Source organism: Nicotiana sylvestris, chromosome 9, assembly GCF_000393655.2.
Source record: "Nicotiana sylvestris chromosome 9, ASM39365v2, whole genome shotgun sequence".
In the NCBI taxonomy this organism is placed as follows: domain Eukaryota; kingdom Viridiplantae; phylum Streptophyta; class Magnoliopsida; order Solanales; family Solanaceae; genus Nicotiana; species Nicotiana sylvestris.
In genome coordinates, this window is record NC_091065.1 from 168823806 (window position 1) to 168842458 (window position 18653).

The window sequence follows — 18653 nt, forward strand, 5'->3', positions numbered from 1 at the left end:
GGGTATTAAAGGCTCAAAAATGCATTAATTCTGGGTTATTAGTTACAACTTTCGGAACTAGATTTATTTACCACAAACGCAACTTTTGCCCCAGTTTCTTGCTTGGGGATATTTTACTTGATTGATTTATATTTTTTCAAAACTATGACCGAGCCGTGAAGCGCCTACGTATCCTCTTTGAGGAATCAGGTCAAACGTAGTTCCCAATTCCTCTTTTTTCATTTGATTTTTTTTTTTTGTTATCTTTTTTTTTTTCGTTTTGTTGTTTTCTTTTCTTCTTTTTTTTTCCCATGTTTTCATGCCATGCTCGCGTTTTCTAGTCGTTTTTACTGATTCCGAACGAGGGGTATGAAAGAAAAATAAGTAAGGCTCAAAAAGGGGTAACGAAGGATAAAGTGTTTAGGTAGCAGAACAAAATGCCTTCGTCATTCCAGTCTTCAAAACATGCCAAATGCAAACAACACAACAAACAATAGATTTATAGTCTCTTCCGACGGTGCTGGGCTTGACAATTATGTTAAACATATGTTTGTTCATTTGTCACTTCTAAAGCACCGTTGGGCGACACTCTCATTCTCTTTTATTATGAACGACCCTCATGCCAATTTAGGCGAATCTTTATTTAACGGTTTTCTTTGTGTTTGCCCCAGTTCCACATGACTCGGGCTCCAAATAATCTCAAACCGTTCTTATTTCCTTTAAATGCTTTGATCACCTTCTCAGGGTTTTATGATTAACTTTTAAGACTAGGCCCAAACTGGGTGCGCATGTCATGTCCCTAGAATCGGCATTGAACAAAAATGATAAAAGGACTAAACAAAAAGATGACTGGAAATAATAAAAGACCGGATTTTGTATTAGACTACCGGTGAAATGGTTTAAATAACAAAACAAACAAAACAATCCAGAACAAAATCCTAAAACAAACTGGACAAGACAACATCCGACTTATAACCCTAATAATCCGAACAACAGAAATGACAACAAAATGAGCCACCACAAGCTTCTCTCTTGCTGACCAAGGAACGAAACGTCCTCCCACTTTATCAAAATTGGCATTTTAGCCACTGAGCTTTGCATCAATACTGCCGAGACCATTACCAGCTTCAATCTCATCAACCTCCGTCGGCAAGTTCTCGAGGGGGTTCGAGTGCTCCATGTCACTGTTATTAATCACAACCCGCCCTTCTCGGATCATTTTCTCTACTTCCCTTCTCCAACTATGACAGCTCTCAATGTTGTGCCCTATGACATTGGAGTGGTAGGCGCATCGCGCTGCCGGATCAAAGCTCCTTGCAAGTGGATTTAGAGTACATGCGGGGAGTGGTTCAATCGAGCCAGCATGCCTTAGCCTTTCAAACAGACTGGCATAAGATACCCCGATAGGGGTGAGAGCCTTTTCTCGTTTCAGCAACCTCTTCATTCTTGCATGTTGACAGGGCCGGAAACCTGATCCAGATGGCTTTTGGTAGGCTTGTATGGGTGGGTAAGCATTTCGTGGAGTCGGGTACCTGGGAAGTGAGGTATGGCTTTTGAGGTCACGGGGAAAGAAGTGGTGTTGGGGAGCGGAGAAACATTGAAGAGTGATGGAGCTACTCGGATAGCTGGGAAAGCTGCCATAAATGGGTTGGGATGGAGAGTATGGAGAATCTTCCATTATGGTGTTGGGTGCTTGGGAAATGACCGAGTTCAAGAGGCTTGGCGGTGGAGGGGGTGGTGCTTTTCCCGTTATCCATGCCTGATACATGTCTGCCACATGCTGTCTCAGCATTTTCACTTCTTCTACCAACCTGTTGTTCTGTTCGACCAATTGTTGTTGGTCATCAGTACCGATCCACTCGGTTCTGCGGTTCGGAGCCATTGTCCTTTGATTTTGCTTTGCAGGGAGGAGTTACCACAACCAACCACTTTCTATATATGGACACATCAAAGGGAAGCCATCACGTTAGTGTTAGGGCATTGGACAGACAATCATGTATCAGAGATACAATGTACCTAAGCAGTTAGACAATTGTGCCCCCCTGAAAATCTTCCACACTCTCTTTTATTTATTTATTATTATATTTTTTTATATTTTTTTTATTTTGGTGGTGGTCGAATCTTATGGAGATTGCCTACGTATCATGACCCCGCATGAATCAGACCGAGCGTAGTTCGGACCCAATAAAAGATAAACAATGCTAAACATTTTTTTTTCAATTTTCATGTTAAAACAAACTGAGTTTCAAAGGTTTGAAGATGACCTACAAGCTGGAAAATCAAACAACCCACATATTCTAATTAAAAGATTTACAAATGGCCAATTTCTTTCCCCGTTTGACAAATGCAACCAAACGGTTATTTTTGCAAATGTGGCCCCTTCCGACTTTCACATGAATTTGAGGCCGGGGAGGATTATTTTATGACACTTTACACACTTGTCCATTCTTTTACGAAAATAACCTTTCGACAACTGACAGATACTCTAAGGTTATTTCGGCAAGAACGGTTCAAGACGCGGCCGAAGTTGGCTCGGGTTATTTTGACTAAAAAAAAATCCAAACGGTATTCACCTGACCGCTGACTCTTTTTTTTCTTTTCAAATTATACTAAAAACCTGATGTTGCAAACACGGCCCTTCAGCGCCTCGGGGACGAAGATTTATAGGGCTGTGTGGGTCAACTAGACCAAAATCCTAAACAGGACCCAAAAAAGTGGCTGTTTATGCAAAGTCAGCCTTCCGGCGTCCCTCTCGGGAACATTCGGCTATTTTTGACAAAACAGCATCACCCGACTTATTTATGACTCTTTTTATCATTTTTCGAATTAGAAAAGTCAATATTGCAAACACGGCCTTTCAACGCCTCGGGGACGAAGATTTTTAAGGCTGTGTGGGTCAACTGGTCAAAATCTTAAAAATGACCCAAAGGTGGCTATTTATGCAAAGTCAGCCTCCCGGCGTCCCTTTCGGGAACATTCGGCTATGTCTTCATAAAACAGCGTCACCCGACTTCTCTATGACAAAATTAAAATTTTGACATGTTTTTTTTTTTTGGCTATTTTAGCAAAAGGGAAGGTTGGACACCACTAGACTTATTTATGACAAAACAAAAAAAATTTGACACGTTTTTTATTTATTTTTTTGGTTTTTGACTATTTTAGCAAAAAAAGGGGGTTGGACCCGATGAGGGTTGCCTACGTATCTCACATCCGGTGAGAATCAAACCCGCGTAGTTCGGGCCTCGCGAATAAGTAAATGAACTAATATATTTTGTTTAATTAGAACTGTGAAAGAACTGCTTCAAAAGAATAAAGGAAGTATATATATATATATATATATATATATATATATTTTGATTGATTTCTTTTTGAAAGAAAGACTTGTAAAAATTCCTTTTCTTTTGATTTGAACTTTGAGAATTTCAAAAGTAAAAGGAATTTTTTTTTTTTTGAATTTCCATTTGTTTTTTTTTCTTATTCTAAAGAAAAAAAAGAAAATATTTTTGGAATTTTACTTTTGATAAAAGAAATGCTTCTAAAAAATATTTTTTGAATTTTGAATTTTCTTTTCAATTTTAAAAGAAGTATCAAAATATTTTCGGATTTTTTTTTTATAAAAAAACATTTTTATTATTTTTGTTTTATCAACAATGGAAAATAAAGATATTTATATTATTTTTTGCAAGACATATCTTTTTTGGAATTTTACTTTGAATTTTCTTGGCAAGACAAATACTCTTTGCAACAAATAAAGATATATATATTTTTTGGAAATAAAAAAAAACTTTTCAGATTTATATATATATATATATGAGACAAATAATGAAAGTTTTTTTTTATTTTTTTATTTTTTTGCATTTTCATAAGCAAATAAATAATAAAAAAACCATTTTAAAAATAAGACTCTTTTTCATTTTCATTTTCATTTTCATGGCAAGACAAACTATATATTTTTTTCTATTTTTATTTTTTGAAAAACAAAACAGAACAACGACTCTTTTTTTTTCTTTTCTTAGCTTTTAATAAAACAAACTAATAAGACATTTTTTTTTTCATTTTCTCAAAATTTCGGCAGAGTTTTGACAGTATTTGGGCATTTGTTTTCTTTTCAAAATAAACAATCAATTCCCTAACCGCTATTTTTTTTTTCAAAATATTATTCCTGATATTCACAAGTCAGTCAACACACAAGTCCGTATCAAATTAATGCGCAAGTAGTAACAAGTAAGATGCATCAGGATGGTCATTTTCATTTTTGGTGCACCTGTCCTAGACAGACCCAACCCCTGTGTTGAGCCTCCAAAGTCAGATGCACGTGATGCAAACAAACGTTCCTACTAGGGATCCGGCATGTGGCTTTGTTATACTAGGTTCAGAACCTGGGTGTTTGTTCTAGACCTGGCTTACCCGAGCGGACAGCTCGAGCCGAGGGGGGTAGCGTACCGGGAATACAGAAGCTTCACCGGCTTAGCAACTTGTCCGAACCTCGTTCTAAATTGGGATTTTACACTATACAGAAAAGAAGTCGTACGAAGTACACCCTTCTTCATGATTTAGAAGACTCAGAGAGGAGATGGGTTTCGGCACAGTTTATACACAGTTCACGTAATATCAAAGCGGTAAAAGCAGCATTTAGCACATTAGGCTCAAACATGTAAAAATCAGATAAAACCAAATATAACAATTTATATGAGCTCGAATTTCTAACCCTGAACCACTGGTTCTGGGTTAAGTCCCCAGCAGAGTCGCCAGAGCTGTCACACCTCCTTTTTCCGACCCCGCGAAGGGCGAAGGAGTTTTTTCCAATTAAAGGACAGTCGAAACGGGATTTGTTTATTTATTTCAGAGTCGCCACTTGGGAGATTTAGGGTGTCCCAAGTCACCAGTTTAATCCCGAATCGAGGAAAAGAATGACTCCATATTACAGTCCGCGAACCAGAAATCCGGATAAGGAATTCTGTTAACCCGGGAGAAGGTGTTAGGCATTCCCGAGTTCCGTGGTTCTAGCACGGTCGCTCAATTGTCATATTTGGCTTATTTATCTGATTTTAATACAATTATGAACCGATGTGCCAATTTTAACTCTTTACCACTTTATTATTATTATTATTTTAAAAAAAATTGTGAACATCGTTTAAAAACATGTCTTTGGATTGGGACACATAAAATGCATCCACGATCCGGAACGTATTTTTATTCAATGTTTTGGGATTTGGATTTGGGTCGCATAAATGCATACCCGTGTTTAAGAATGTATTATTATTATATCGCGCCTAAAGCAATTAGCGATTTATTACTTTGGGGTAGAGCCGTGAAATTTGCTAAAACGACTCCTCCTTAATTCTAAGCAATTAAATGTACATTTATTGAGGGCCCCGCAATCTATACATTTTATTAAGCGAGGCTCATCTCATTTATTTTCCTAAATGAATAAATCTTAAAGCGACTACATTTTGCTATTTAAAATTAGTCTCTAAAATGAATAAAGAAAATCCTAATTAATTAGATTTTTTATTATTATTATTTAAGAAAACATGACACGCTAATTGCTTGATTCATACAAATATTGATGAAAAAGGGATTTTATTTTTAATTTCGAAAATTATAAATTAAATAAAAATTCAACAACTAATATTCAAAATAAACAAATATAGCTAGATTAAAACTTAGCATTGTTATTTTTTTTAAAAAAATATTATTGAGATTAATTATTCACAATCATTTGAAACTAAATTTAACCATAATTACTAAAGCTTATTAGAAAGTTTATTAGGCTTAAACGTTCTTCTAACCTTGATTAAGCTCAAGTCATGCCTTAATGCCTAATTTACGAAGTTTTAATTTAAATTCATGTCTTAGCTAAATTTAGCTAGTTATTCATGATTAACCTACTGTTGATAATCTTGAAACCTTCATAACTAGTGAATTAACCTGTTTTGCCGAACTGATTCATTAAAGACTAACTTATGTTATTTTTTCTTATTCCAGTTATTATTTAGTAATTCATGAAATAGCTTAAATACAATCAACAAAAGGAACAAAGAAATAAAAACGAAATTAAAACTTCAAATTTTCATTCTTCATATGTATTCACGCTTCATATTTCGGATTACAATAAACAGCTTTTCAGTTGTGTACCTGATATTGGAAGCAAAAGAAAATGAATATGAGAATCAGCAACAGCAGTAAAATCAGTACAACACAGCAACAATAGCCCAGCAACAGTAACAACCCAGTAACAGACCGGTGGAGTAGTAATCCAGAAAAAAAACAAAAGCTTCCAGCTTTTATGAAACAACAATTAATTCTGATTTCAAACAACAAAAGAAAACAGAATATTTTTTTTTTAGTTTTTTTTTATATTTGAAAGCTTAAATATTTTTTCGGAATTTTCTATCTCTTAAATGTTCAGCCCTTTTCTCTCTCTTATTTTCAGATTTGTTTCTCTCTCCCGTTTTTTTTTGTCTGTGTATTTCTCCTCCCTTTTGTGTTCAAGACTTCACATATATATATCCCATCCCATAAATCAATTAAAATCAATCCCTTTCTCTACCAAACCCATTATCTTCCCACTCATCCCCATTACATTAAATAAATATATCACACCACCCCATTATATTTTGTCCCCCATGCTTTATTTAAAATAATACAAGATTCCCCTTTAATTTAAATCTTGTCCCCCCTTTATATTAAATAATCATATCACAACCCACCCCATTTCATTTTGTCCCCCATGCTTCAAATAAACAATTACAAAATATACAATTCCTAAACTACCCCTTCCGACCTTACTGAAATTACCAAACTACCCCTGAATGTATTACAAATTTACCAAACTACCCATCAGCTATAACACATCAATTAATCAAACTTAACCAAAATATAGACAATATGATCAATTTCTAACAATGTTCAAACAACAATATGAACACGGATGAACATCATAACAACAATATCACATGAACATGATTTTAACAACATTTCAACAACAAATCACATGAACACAAATTGAACAACCAAGAACAACTAAAATTTGATTGAACAATATTTTAGCAACAAACAATCCTATTTTCGGATTCAACAACAACAACAAACAAAGTATGAAGATTTCTAAATTCAATCATATTGAACTTAAAATCAACTCTAACAACATTACAACAAACAATTTTTATATTAAACTTTAAACAAGATTATGATAACAATTCAAGCAATAATCATAAATGGTAAACAAGAAATCAAACTATACAAAATTCGGATTCAAGATCATCCAAACAAAGTATGAACATGAATGAATCTATTTTAAGACAACAAACATGACGGATTAAACGATTAAAGCAATATATTCCTTTAATACAACTAAATTCTTTAAACAAATAACAAGATCGACGAAGAAACAATTATGAACTTAAACTTGAACTTAACAATATTAACAATTTCTAACAATACATAAACACATGAAACAAATTGAAGAAATAGTTGATTAAATTTCAATTTGAATCTAACAAACATCAAACTAACAAATACTTACTTAAACAATAATACAAACATGAAATAAACATGAAAACAACTAATTAAACTTCTATTTTGAAATCTGAAAATTAATTTTAACAAAGCACATGAACATGAACAAACTAGAAAAATAATTTCAACGATGAACAACGAACAAAACAAGAATTGAATTCTTTAACGATTTTGGATCCGGAAAATATCAAACAAAAATATGGACAAAAATAAAACTCAAAAACAACTAACCGGAGATGAATCAACGACGAACTTTGATTGTAAACAAATCTGTCCGAGAACGAATCTCGCACCAAGATAACTTGACGTCGAAGACGACTACGAACGGACGACCAAAGAAGGTGGTCGTTTGGCATCGTTTAAAACGAAGAATGGCAGCCCGCCACAAGCAGAAGGCAGCAGCAACAACACTGCTGGAGCAGCAGCACGAAACAGTAGCAGCAGCGGTGTCGGAGAAGATGCAACGGCAGCCATGGGAGCTCGAGTTCGAGCTCGATGAAGCTCGTCCATGGCTGGACGCGGCGGGCAGCAGTTGTGGTGGTTTGTTTGGACGACACAGCAGCAACATGAAGGATGAAAAACGCAGCAGCAGCAGTGTTGGAGAAGAAGAAAACGCAACAGCAGGAGGAGAAACAACTACGGGCAACAATGGTGGCGTATAAGTTGCTCGACGAACTTGAAAAACGCAGCCATGGCAGCGAGGGGATGTCGTGGGGGTGAGAGTGGTTGTGTTGTGTGTGTGTTGACGTGAGGGGGGCAGGGGTGTGAGGGGGGAAGGTCTGCCATGGGAGGAAGGGATGTGAGCTTGAGGAAGAAGAAGAAGATAGGAGAGAGGGGGGGGGATGGTTTAGATTTTTAGGGTTTTCTTCTCTTATTTTTTTTTTGTTTTGTTTTTGTTTTGTAAAAATGAAAGACAAATGGGGTTTGAGTCTTTTGGGTTATGGACTGGGTCGACCCAGTTCGAAATGGACTGGGTCGTAGGGAAGATTGGGCCAATTTTTGGGCCTGTGGCTTGAAATTGAAGAAGAGGCCTAATTCCGACTTTCTTTATATTTTTGCTTTCTTTTCTTCTTTTATTTCTCTAAAACTAAATTATAAAAATACTTAAACTATTATTAAGAATTAAATTAAGTTATAAAAGCGCAAATTAACTCCCAATAACAATTAACGCACAATTAAGTATTAATTAAGCATAAAATTGTATATTTGGACATTAAATGCTAAAAATGCAAACGATGCTTATTTTTGTAATTTTTTAATTTTTGTAAAACAAATTTAATTACTAACAACTATAGAATTAAATCCTACATGCAAAATGCGACATATTTTTGTATTTTTTATTAATTTATCAAATAAACACGCACAAACAAATACAAATAATTATTCAAAATATCACAAAATTGCACACCAAAGAAAAATCATTTTATTTTTGGATTTTTGGGAGTAATTCTCATATAGGGCAAAAATCACGTGCTTACAACGACGCGTCGTGTCTCGTCGATTAGGACTATGTCATCAGCAAATAGCATGTACCATGGCACCTCCCCTTGAATATGATGCGTTATAGCATCCATCACTAGGGCAAATAGGAAAGGGCTGAATGCAGACCCGTAATAACCGGAAAATAATCTGAATCGCCTCCTGCTGTCCTAACCCGAGTCTTAGCTCCATCATACATGTCCTTAATCGCCCTAATGTAGGCAACCGGGACCCCTTTAGCCTCTAAGCATCTCCATAAGACCTCCCTAGGAACCCTGTCGTACGCTTTCTCTAGATCGATAAACACCATGTGGAGATCCTTCTTCTTATCCCTGTATTGTTCCACCATCCTCCTAATAAGGTGGATAGCTTCTGTGGTAGATCGCCCCGGCATGAACCCGAACTGGTTGTCTGAAATAGACACCGTCCTTCGCACTCTCATTTCTACCACTCTCTCCCAAACTTTCATGGTATGACTTAGTAATTTGATGCCCCTATAGTTGTTACAGCTCTGGACATCACCTTTGTTCTTATACAACGGGACCATTGTACTCCACCTCCACTCTTCAGGCATCCTATTAGTCTTGAATATAACACTAAACAATGCAGTAAGCCATTCCAAGCCTGCTCTACCCACACACCTCCACAGTTCAACCGGAATTTCGTCTGGCCCGGTAGCTCTGCCCCTTCTCATCTTACGCATTGCCTCCATGACTTCATCGATCTCAATGTCCCTACAATTACTTACTTCATGGTGACTGTCGGCATTCCTCGATTCCCCAAGTATAATATCCTGATCCCCTTCCTCATTTAGAAGTTTATGAAAGTAGGTCTGCCATCTCCTCTTAATCTGGTCATCCCCCATCAAAACTTTGTCGTCATCATCTTTTATGCACCTCACTTGGTCCAGATCCCGAGCCGTCCTCTCTCTTACCTTAGCGAGTAGGAGTAACTTCTTCTTCCCGCCTTTGTTTCCTAGTTCCTCGTACAAACGAGCAAAAGCTGCCGTCTTAGCCTCCGTCACTGCCATCTTTGCCTCCTTTCTAGCTACCTTATATCTCGCAATGTTCGCTCTCTTCTCCCCCTTGCCAGTGCTCCCCACTAACCGCAGGTAAGCCACCTTCTTCGCTTCTACTTTACCTTGTACAACTGCATTCCACCACCAGTCTCCTTTGTGGCCACCGGTGCGGCCTGAAGATACCCCTAACACCTCTCTCGCCGCCTTCCTTATATAGTCCGCCGTCGTCGACCACATAGTGTTTGCGTCCCCACTACTTCTCCAAGCTCCCATTGCCGACAACCTTCCTTCCAACTCCTGGGCTTTAACCTTAGTCAAGACGCCCCACCTAATCCTCGGGCGGCCTCGTACTGACCTCTGCTTCCTTCTTATCATAATACTAATGTCCGTCACCAAAAGCCTATGTTGCGTTCCAAGGGTCTCACCTGGGATAACTTTGCAATCCTCGCACAACCATCTGTCGCATCTCCTGAGGAGGAGATAGTCAATTGAGTCTTCGCCACCGAACTTTGGTAAGTAACCAAATGCTCCTCCCGCTTCGGAAAACTCGAGTTTGCAATCACTAGATCGAATGCCTTGGCAAAATCCAGCAGTGAGGTGCCCCCTCCGTTTCGTTCCCCGAAACCAAAGTCGTCATGCACCTCAGTATAACCACCTGCAGACGACCCAATATGACCATTGAAATCCCCTCATATGAATAACCTCTCGGAAGGTGGAATACTACGAACAATGTCATCCAACCCTTCCCAAAAGTGCCTTTTAATCTCCTCATCACAACCTACTTCTGTGCGTACGCGCTAACGACGTTTAAAGTACACTCACCCACCACCAATTTAATAGTCATTAGTCTATCATTCACACGTCTGACCTCTACCACCGACTCCCTAAGATGGCTATCTACCAGGATACCCACTCCATTCTTACCCTTCACGACTCTAGAGTACCACAACTTATACACATCCGCGTTTCTCGCCCTCGATCCAACCCACCTAGTTTCCTGGACACACGCTATATTAATCTTCCTCTTCTGAAGGATCTTCGCCAACTCTATAGACTTACTCGTTAGCGAACCTATGTTCCATGACCCGATTCTCAACCTATAGGCTCCCTTTCCCCCTCTACCTCCCCTGCCTCCCGACCCACCCCCTGACCCCGGCCCCACTCTTTTCCCCACACTCTGCCCCACCTGAGGACATGCCTTTAATCTATCATCCCAGACTGCCGCCACTACACCTACGACAAATCTACAGAAGACTCGCTAGTGCACAACGGACAACGAATCAAACTAGAAGGAAACAAGTGACTACCGATACACCTATTGAATGATTTAACTATTGTGAACTAAAGTAACATCAATTTAGCTAACACCAAAAGGAAAACAGTAGAACGGGAGGTACCAATTCCCGAGAACCAAACCTGTGTTGATTTGCATCCCTCGATGTACTTGCAAGCTCAGGCACCGCTTCCCACCGCCCTTTGCTGACACTCGTCCAGGTTGCTCTCCTTTGCTAGTGCTCGTGCGCCCAACTTGTCTCCAACAACTTTGAGAATTTCCCTGAAAACACAGAAAATACCACGACCCAAAAACCAAAAAGGGCTGTCACCGCTACCACTGGTGTAGCACCGAAAGTAACTAGCAGCCGAAAAATAACAAGCAAGCTTCTGAAATAGGCTAGGAGATCCAGCAACATAACAACAACAAACCGGTGACCAAACGAGTGCAACTCGATAGCAATGGACAGCGATTCAATCCGCCAAATTCCCAGAAATTATTAAGCTAAAATCAGAAATCGAAAATAGCAAAGAAACAAAATCGAAAATCTTCTCTTATTTCTGGTTTTTTCTTGTTTATTCCTTTTCAGCCCTTTCTAAAATTTCAAATCTGGATTTTTATTCCTGATCTGTCAGGTTCTAGTGAGGGAATGAGAAGAAGTCAACGGCAACTTCCTCAAAGGGGAGGAATCGGGGAAGAGATAACAATTTTGGGAGAAAAAAATAACATAATTAATCAGATGCTACATGTCTGAACAACTAAGAAATTCCCTAATCACATTTTTTAACAAAGCCTGAAAGATGTGATATCTTTTCCTTAATCTTTTGTGGTACTATAGCAATGCCAAATTCAATAAAGGAGATCAACTATAAAGAGAGAACAAAAGCACTGCATTACTAATACTTATAATAAATTTTCAAGAAAGTATATATTATTTTATGTGAATAAGACTACATATTTTCAATATCTAGCAATCCAATAATTATATAGTCAAGTTAAACAATGCTAAGAGTTCAATAACTTAAAAAGATTAGAATCTCGAACCCATAAACTTCAAATCCTGACTCCGCCTCAACTCACTAGCCTCTTTACTAATGCTAAGAGACCATTTCATGTAATCATTTGGTATTTAAAATATATCGGTCCAACTAATTCAAATTCATTATAGGTAAACTGACGAAAGGAGTAATTAAGTGATCCCTATAAAAAATTAAACGACTTGGAAGGGAGCCTTGGTGTAACTGATAAAGTTGATACCATATGACCAGGAGGTCACGGGTTCAAGCCGTGAAAACAGCCTCTTGCATAAATGCAGGGTAAGACTACTTACTATAGATCCTTGTGGTCCGGCCCTTCCCCGGACCCCGCACATAACGGGAACTTAGTGCACCGGACTGCCCTTAAACTGTTACAGCCCAATATAACATCTTTTTTCCTTCCTTTTATATCCTTAACATTCCTTCTATCTTTCTATCTTTCTTTTTCTCAACAACTATATTGGTAAATTTTTATATATGATTTGTGAAAGGATTAAGAACAAGTGTACAAGCAAGTCTAACATATTGAATTTATCCATGCAATTCTCCTTATCCACTTAGGCGTAGTATTCTTGTTCTCTACACAAAATGTCCTAGAAAAGAAACAGACAATGGTGCAAATCCTAAAAAAAATGGTGCAAATCCTACAAAGCAATAGTTTTTGGTAATTGGAATAATTCTGATGTGATATGAATGTTGAAAGATGCAATGTTTCCAAATCTTATTAAATGTCAATGATCTTTTTTTTCTTTCTCTTTCCAGTGGGAAAGCCAAAATTTAGAACAAAGACAATGAACGAATACGATATGTTCACTTTCTTTCTTTCCAAAAATGGACTAACCCATAAATTTTGTGTCCCCTGGAGAAAAGGGAGAAATACTTTTTTCGCTTTAAAATTGGAAGGAGTAAAGTAAGTTGAATAGCTGGAAGCATAGAAATAGCGCAGCTCACTATTTCAAACCTTAGTTTATTACCAAATCCATTTCCTGCATCGTCTCTATATATCTCTGAGCAAAGGCAGCCCGATGCATAAAGTATCTCGTATTCACGCATGATTTGGAAAAGGGTTGTACCCCACGAAATGTGATGTAGATAATCTAATCTAGTGTCATCATTAGTAATTGTTTTCACGGCTCGAACTCATAACCTAGATCACTCGGAGACAACTTTACGGTTGCTCCAAGGGTCCTCTTCATCATAGAAAATTCTCTCGTCCCAATTTATATGGCGGTGTTCGAATTTCGAGAGTCAAACGAGTTTTTTCATCATAATTTTTTCATATGCTTTTTAAATGTTTTAAATTATTAATTATTGTGACTTATAGTATTTTTTACGTAGTTTTGAAATATTTATATTGAACTTCAAAAATTAAAAATTCTATATTTAAACTTATAATCAAAATTCAGAAGTTTGACTCTCGAAATTCGAACTATTACACATAAGCGGGGACAGAGGGAGTATATAATTATTTCCTATTTACATTTACTGGCTTAGAGTATTGAATCTCCCTGTGCATTCAATTATTGAAATCCCTAAGTACACAATGTACAGACCCTACAGTATTATTTCCAATCTACTCTTAACTAATGTTGAGTGGACGCCAACAAAAAGTTGAGAACACAAGAGGGACATACAAACAAATAGCCAAAAATCCAGAAAATTAAAACCAAGAAATTAAACTCATTCTTCACATTTTCATCTGTTAATTAATACAAGAAAAGGGGGTATGAATCTAGAAAAGTTGGGACCTATTCTAAAAACCTCACCGCTGTAAAGGCTTTATACAACAGCTATGTATGGGCCTCCAATTATCCATTGCACCTGAAGACCATCTTAATATTTTAGCAGCAAACTGCTGGGAGATTACAATCTTCAAGTAGGCCTAACTGATTGATAGTTACTGTTTGAAACTTTCTTCAATAGTAGATACCGGAAGCTTGGCAGCGATAAAACGCAGTTCCACCAGGAATTTTCTAATTTGTTCAAGATTTAATATATGTGTGTGTGCGCGCAAAAAGTAAATTTTGGCCTATATACACGCTATTTTTCTCTATGTACATAATTATAATTTTTTATGTACCACCCTTCCGTCTATGTGGCTCTGCCACTAGAGACAGGTGCAGGGCAAGGGAGCTCTTATGTAGGGCAGGATAAGGCGAACTAAAACAATTTTCTTTAAGTCAAATGCAGGACAAGGCAAAAGGTGGGTTAAATGAAAATTAACAAGTTTTACAACTTTAATCTCGTCAACTTTAGCTAAATAACATTGGAAAGAAGAAAAGAAAAATAAAACAAAACTTAAACGGGACCATGCATGTCTATGCAGGGCGAGGCGGACAAAACTAGAGAAGTTTGCTCGGCATGGCATGGTAAGGCGGATTAAGACTTTTGCGAAGTAAGACTTCAATTGCCTCGTTTGACCTCGCCCTGTTTGCCATTTCTATAATCCATAGGCATCTCATTGCTGTTTTTCTCTTGTATGCAGAAGGTGTAAAAATGCAGCAACAAGCAAGGTCTTTTGAATTTTCTAGTTTCCTGGTATCATTTTTTCCTTTCAAGAAGTAACTCAACAAGGACAGAATACAAAAATTGTTATAGTGCATGTAGATAGGTACTCTTGGACTACTTTAACATGTTTAGTTTCCACCATAAACTTTGCCAGAGAGACAAATTTTCATATTAGGATGACAGTCCAGTGATCAAGAGGTCACAATTTGAACCAACAACAACAAACCCAGTGTAATCTCATAAGTGGGGTCTGGAGAGGGTAATGTGTATGCAGACCTTACCCCTACCTTGTGAATGAATTCGAACCATATTGTCACAATATCAAATTACATTAGCCACTTGACCACTACTACCAAATTGGATTTATCATTCATTGACAAGGGTAAGAAGATCTATACATATTTCATTAGTATTTCTTAGACCATTTAACAGTATCCATCTACTTACCAAAAGAAATAGCAAAGGAAGATATTTTACAGCTACAAGTCTCAGAAAAGTCTTCCTTCTCAACACTAAAAAAAACTAGAGGAAGTAGAGAAATTGTACACATCATATCATGCAATAGCATACATATTTATCTAGACGAAATCAGCACAACTCGTACAGACAGTTATGAGGACATGTAATCAGCTAACATGATACTCACTGTAGTCTGGCAACCTTCATTCTAAGATATATACTGAGTACTAGTTTTTACTTCTAGGAGTAGGCGAACCTTGTTTTGAGAATAAAAGGGCAGTCTGGTGCACTAAGCTCTTGCTATGCGCGGCATTGTTTTGAGAATAACTTCTTTATAAATCCAGGTTCCTTTGAACTAGATTTCTGCTGTGTAAGGTCAATGGTATAGCCTCTAGAAATGTCAACATCCGCAACTGAAGATTCTTCATTATTATTAAATTCACCTCTCAACAGTGTCAGCAACTCCATAGCCGTTGCCTTCCCTTTGCTATTTCCATTGACAGATATATTGAAAAGATCAATGATGATCCCTTCATCCATGGCCAGCCGACAGTGTTGAATGCATTGAGAACACAAAGAAAGAAGAAGAGCCACCGCATGCTCCTGATCCTCACGACTGTCACTGTCGAGTAGCTTCACAACCAAAGAAATGCATCCATCGGTCTTAGTTATAGAAGTCATAGCATCTTCAGTGAAGCACAAATTTTTCAAAATAATAAGAGTGTCGCTTGCTAGAGCTGTATCTTCTAGAAAAGGAATCAACTTTGGAATGAATTCTGAAGGTGTAATCAAGGAAACAATTCTGCTATTTTCAGACAAATTACGTAATATTTTGATGGCTGGTCCATGCAATTCTGCATTCTGGGTAACAAGCATCTCTAGAATGGGAGTCAGAGCACCAGAAGCCGCAATTTTTTGTTGACAATATTGGTGGCAGGACAATACTTTCAATACGGCAAGGGCTTCTTTAGAAACCTCAGTTCCAAGAAATGATACCAAAAGTGCAAAAGCATCGTCATTCAAATCTGGCAAATTGCTCCTGATACAAAACAACGCTTGTAGGATTAGTGTGAGGAAACAACACAAGCTAAAAGAACAATAGAGAAACCAAAAAGCAAGACAAAACAGCGTACAAGTTGAGCTTGTATCATTAAACATTAAACAGGACTACTACTTCACATTCTAGTACAACAACAACAACAACAACAAAAATCCAGTATAGTCCCACAAGTGAGGTCTGGGGAGGGTAGATAGTACCCAGACCTTACCCCTACAATGAATGTAAAGGGGCTATTTCCAATAGATCCTCGGCACGAGGAACTACTTCACATTCTAGTTTCATATTTAAATTCTGAACTATCATCTTCTGAAAGGCCTTAACCAATTGGAAATAAATTGTACAAAAAGGCGGTGAACCAACTTGGACCAAATTCATTCGACACTCTAGCAGAGGTTGATCAAGGATTTAAATTTTATGGGTTCAGGACTCGGGTACGAACGACTGAACCCATCACCTTATTTAAGTTCTGGGTTCATAGTTTAATATTTTCAACAATTCCAATAGATTTTACATATAAATCCAGGTCTAAGCTAAAAGTTACGTGTTAATTTGAACCCATATGTAGACTACTAGATCCAACCCTGATATTAAGCCTTACCTTAAAAAGGATATGAAGTTAGAAACAATTTCACAAAAACTTAACATGAACACACACACTACACGCACACACACACGCACACAGAGCAGAGTGGAGGAACTACTTCACATTCTAGTTTCATATTTAAATTCTGAACTAGCATCTTCTGAAAGGCATTAACCAATTGGAAATAAATTGTACAAAAAGGCGGTGAACCAACTTGGACCAAATTCATTCGATACTCTAGCAGAGCCAGATCAAGGATTTAAATTTTATAGGTTCAGGACTCGGGTACGCACGACTAAACCCGTCACCTTATTAAAGTTCTGGGTTCATAGTTTAATATTTTCAACAATTCCAATACATTTTACACATATAAATCCAGGTCTAAGCTAAAAGTTACGTGTTAATTTGTACACATATGTAGATTACTAGATCCAACCCTGATATTAAGCCTTACCTTAAAAAGGGTAAGAAGTTAGAAACAATTTCACAAAAAATTAACATGAATACAAAACCACCACACCCACAGAGAGAGTAGAGCGGAGTAAAGGTTTACCTGCATTTCTGCAAAACTGTTGACAATGATAGACATCCCAGTATTTGGGCATTTAGATCATTGAAATCACGTGCATCATTCAAAAATCTAACCATTGTTAGAACAAAATCCTCGGATGACATCCAACTGCAAGCTTGATCGTTATGTTTGAAAAAGTTACTAATATTTCCAACCAAGATGCATTCTGACTCCCAAGAAAGTGAACTGAACCCGGTTAAGAGATTCAGGTCCATATCTTGAATGCTTACACCAGATTGAATTTTGTGAATACTGTCATTGCTTTCCCCTGAAACCACATCGAAGTCATTTGGTGTCTTAGCAACAGACACAAGACCAGCATCTGGCGATCCACAAGATAAATTGCTGAATTCTATAGGAAGACGTAGATCATTCACTGAACTGCTCAAGCTAGCAATTGAATTCAAAGAAGATTTAAATGAGTGAGCCGCTGCTGCCTCCATGCTCGAGTCAGGAACACTGACGCCATGTGTTGCACTCCACCTTGATATTAGGTCCTTCATTGTGTAATTCGAGGTCAAAGACAAGTGGGCCTGTCACACCTCCTTTTTGCGCGCCCGCCCCGAAGGGTTAAGATGCGCGAGGGAGTTTTTCCAATTTAAGTGACAATATTCGAAATGGGATCATTTATTTAATTCAGAGTCGCCACTTGGGAAAGGTTTGGCTTTTGGTGTCCCAAGTCACCGGTTTATCTTGAATCCCAAATCGAGGAAATTTCGACTTTTCCAAATGAAGTCTGCGAACCAGAAATTCTAAGTAAGGAATTCTGTTGACCCGAGGGAAGGTGTTAGGCACCCTCGAATCCCGTGGTTCTAGCACGGTCGCTTAAATTGTTATAATGGCTAAATATCTGATTTAAATACATGTTGTGACTTATGTGCTTTTATTAAGTTTTAACCGCTTTTATTATTGTCATTTATTTTACAGAATTGCAACGTCGTGAAAATGCGTCTCGAACCACGTCACAATCAATGCACCCGTGATTGTTGACACATTTGGACTTCATTGAGATTTGGATTTGGGTCACATCAATGTGCACCCGAACTTAAGAATGTGATTTAATTAAACCGCGCCAACAGAGTCTAACGCGTTATTATCTTTGTAGAAGGCCATGAAATTTATTAAATGACCCATCCTGAATTCTAGATAATTATCAAGGTTATTT

At 37.6% G+C, this 18653-nt stretch overlaps 1 protein-coding gene across 1 annotated transcript; it reads right to left on the reverse strand.

Moving 5' to 3' along the window:
- Positions 1–15313: 15313 nt before the first annotated feature.
- LOC138868106 (U-box domain-containing protein 5-like) lies at positions 15314–17998 on the reverse strand. The gene is made up of 2 exons (XM_070156509.1): positions 17471–17998; positions 15314–16313 (listed from the first exon to the last, which is right to left on the reverse strand). Exons 1-2 carry the CDS (start codon positions 17989–17991, stop codon positions 15575–15577), a joined length of 1260 nt encoding a protein of 419 aa, XP_070012610.1. The 5' UTR covers positions 17992–17998; the 3' UTR covers positions 15314–15574.
- Between the last annotated feature and the right edge of the window lie 655 nt (positions 17999–18653).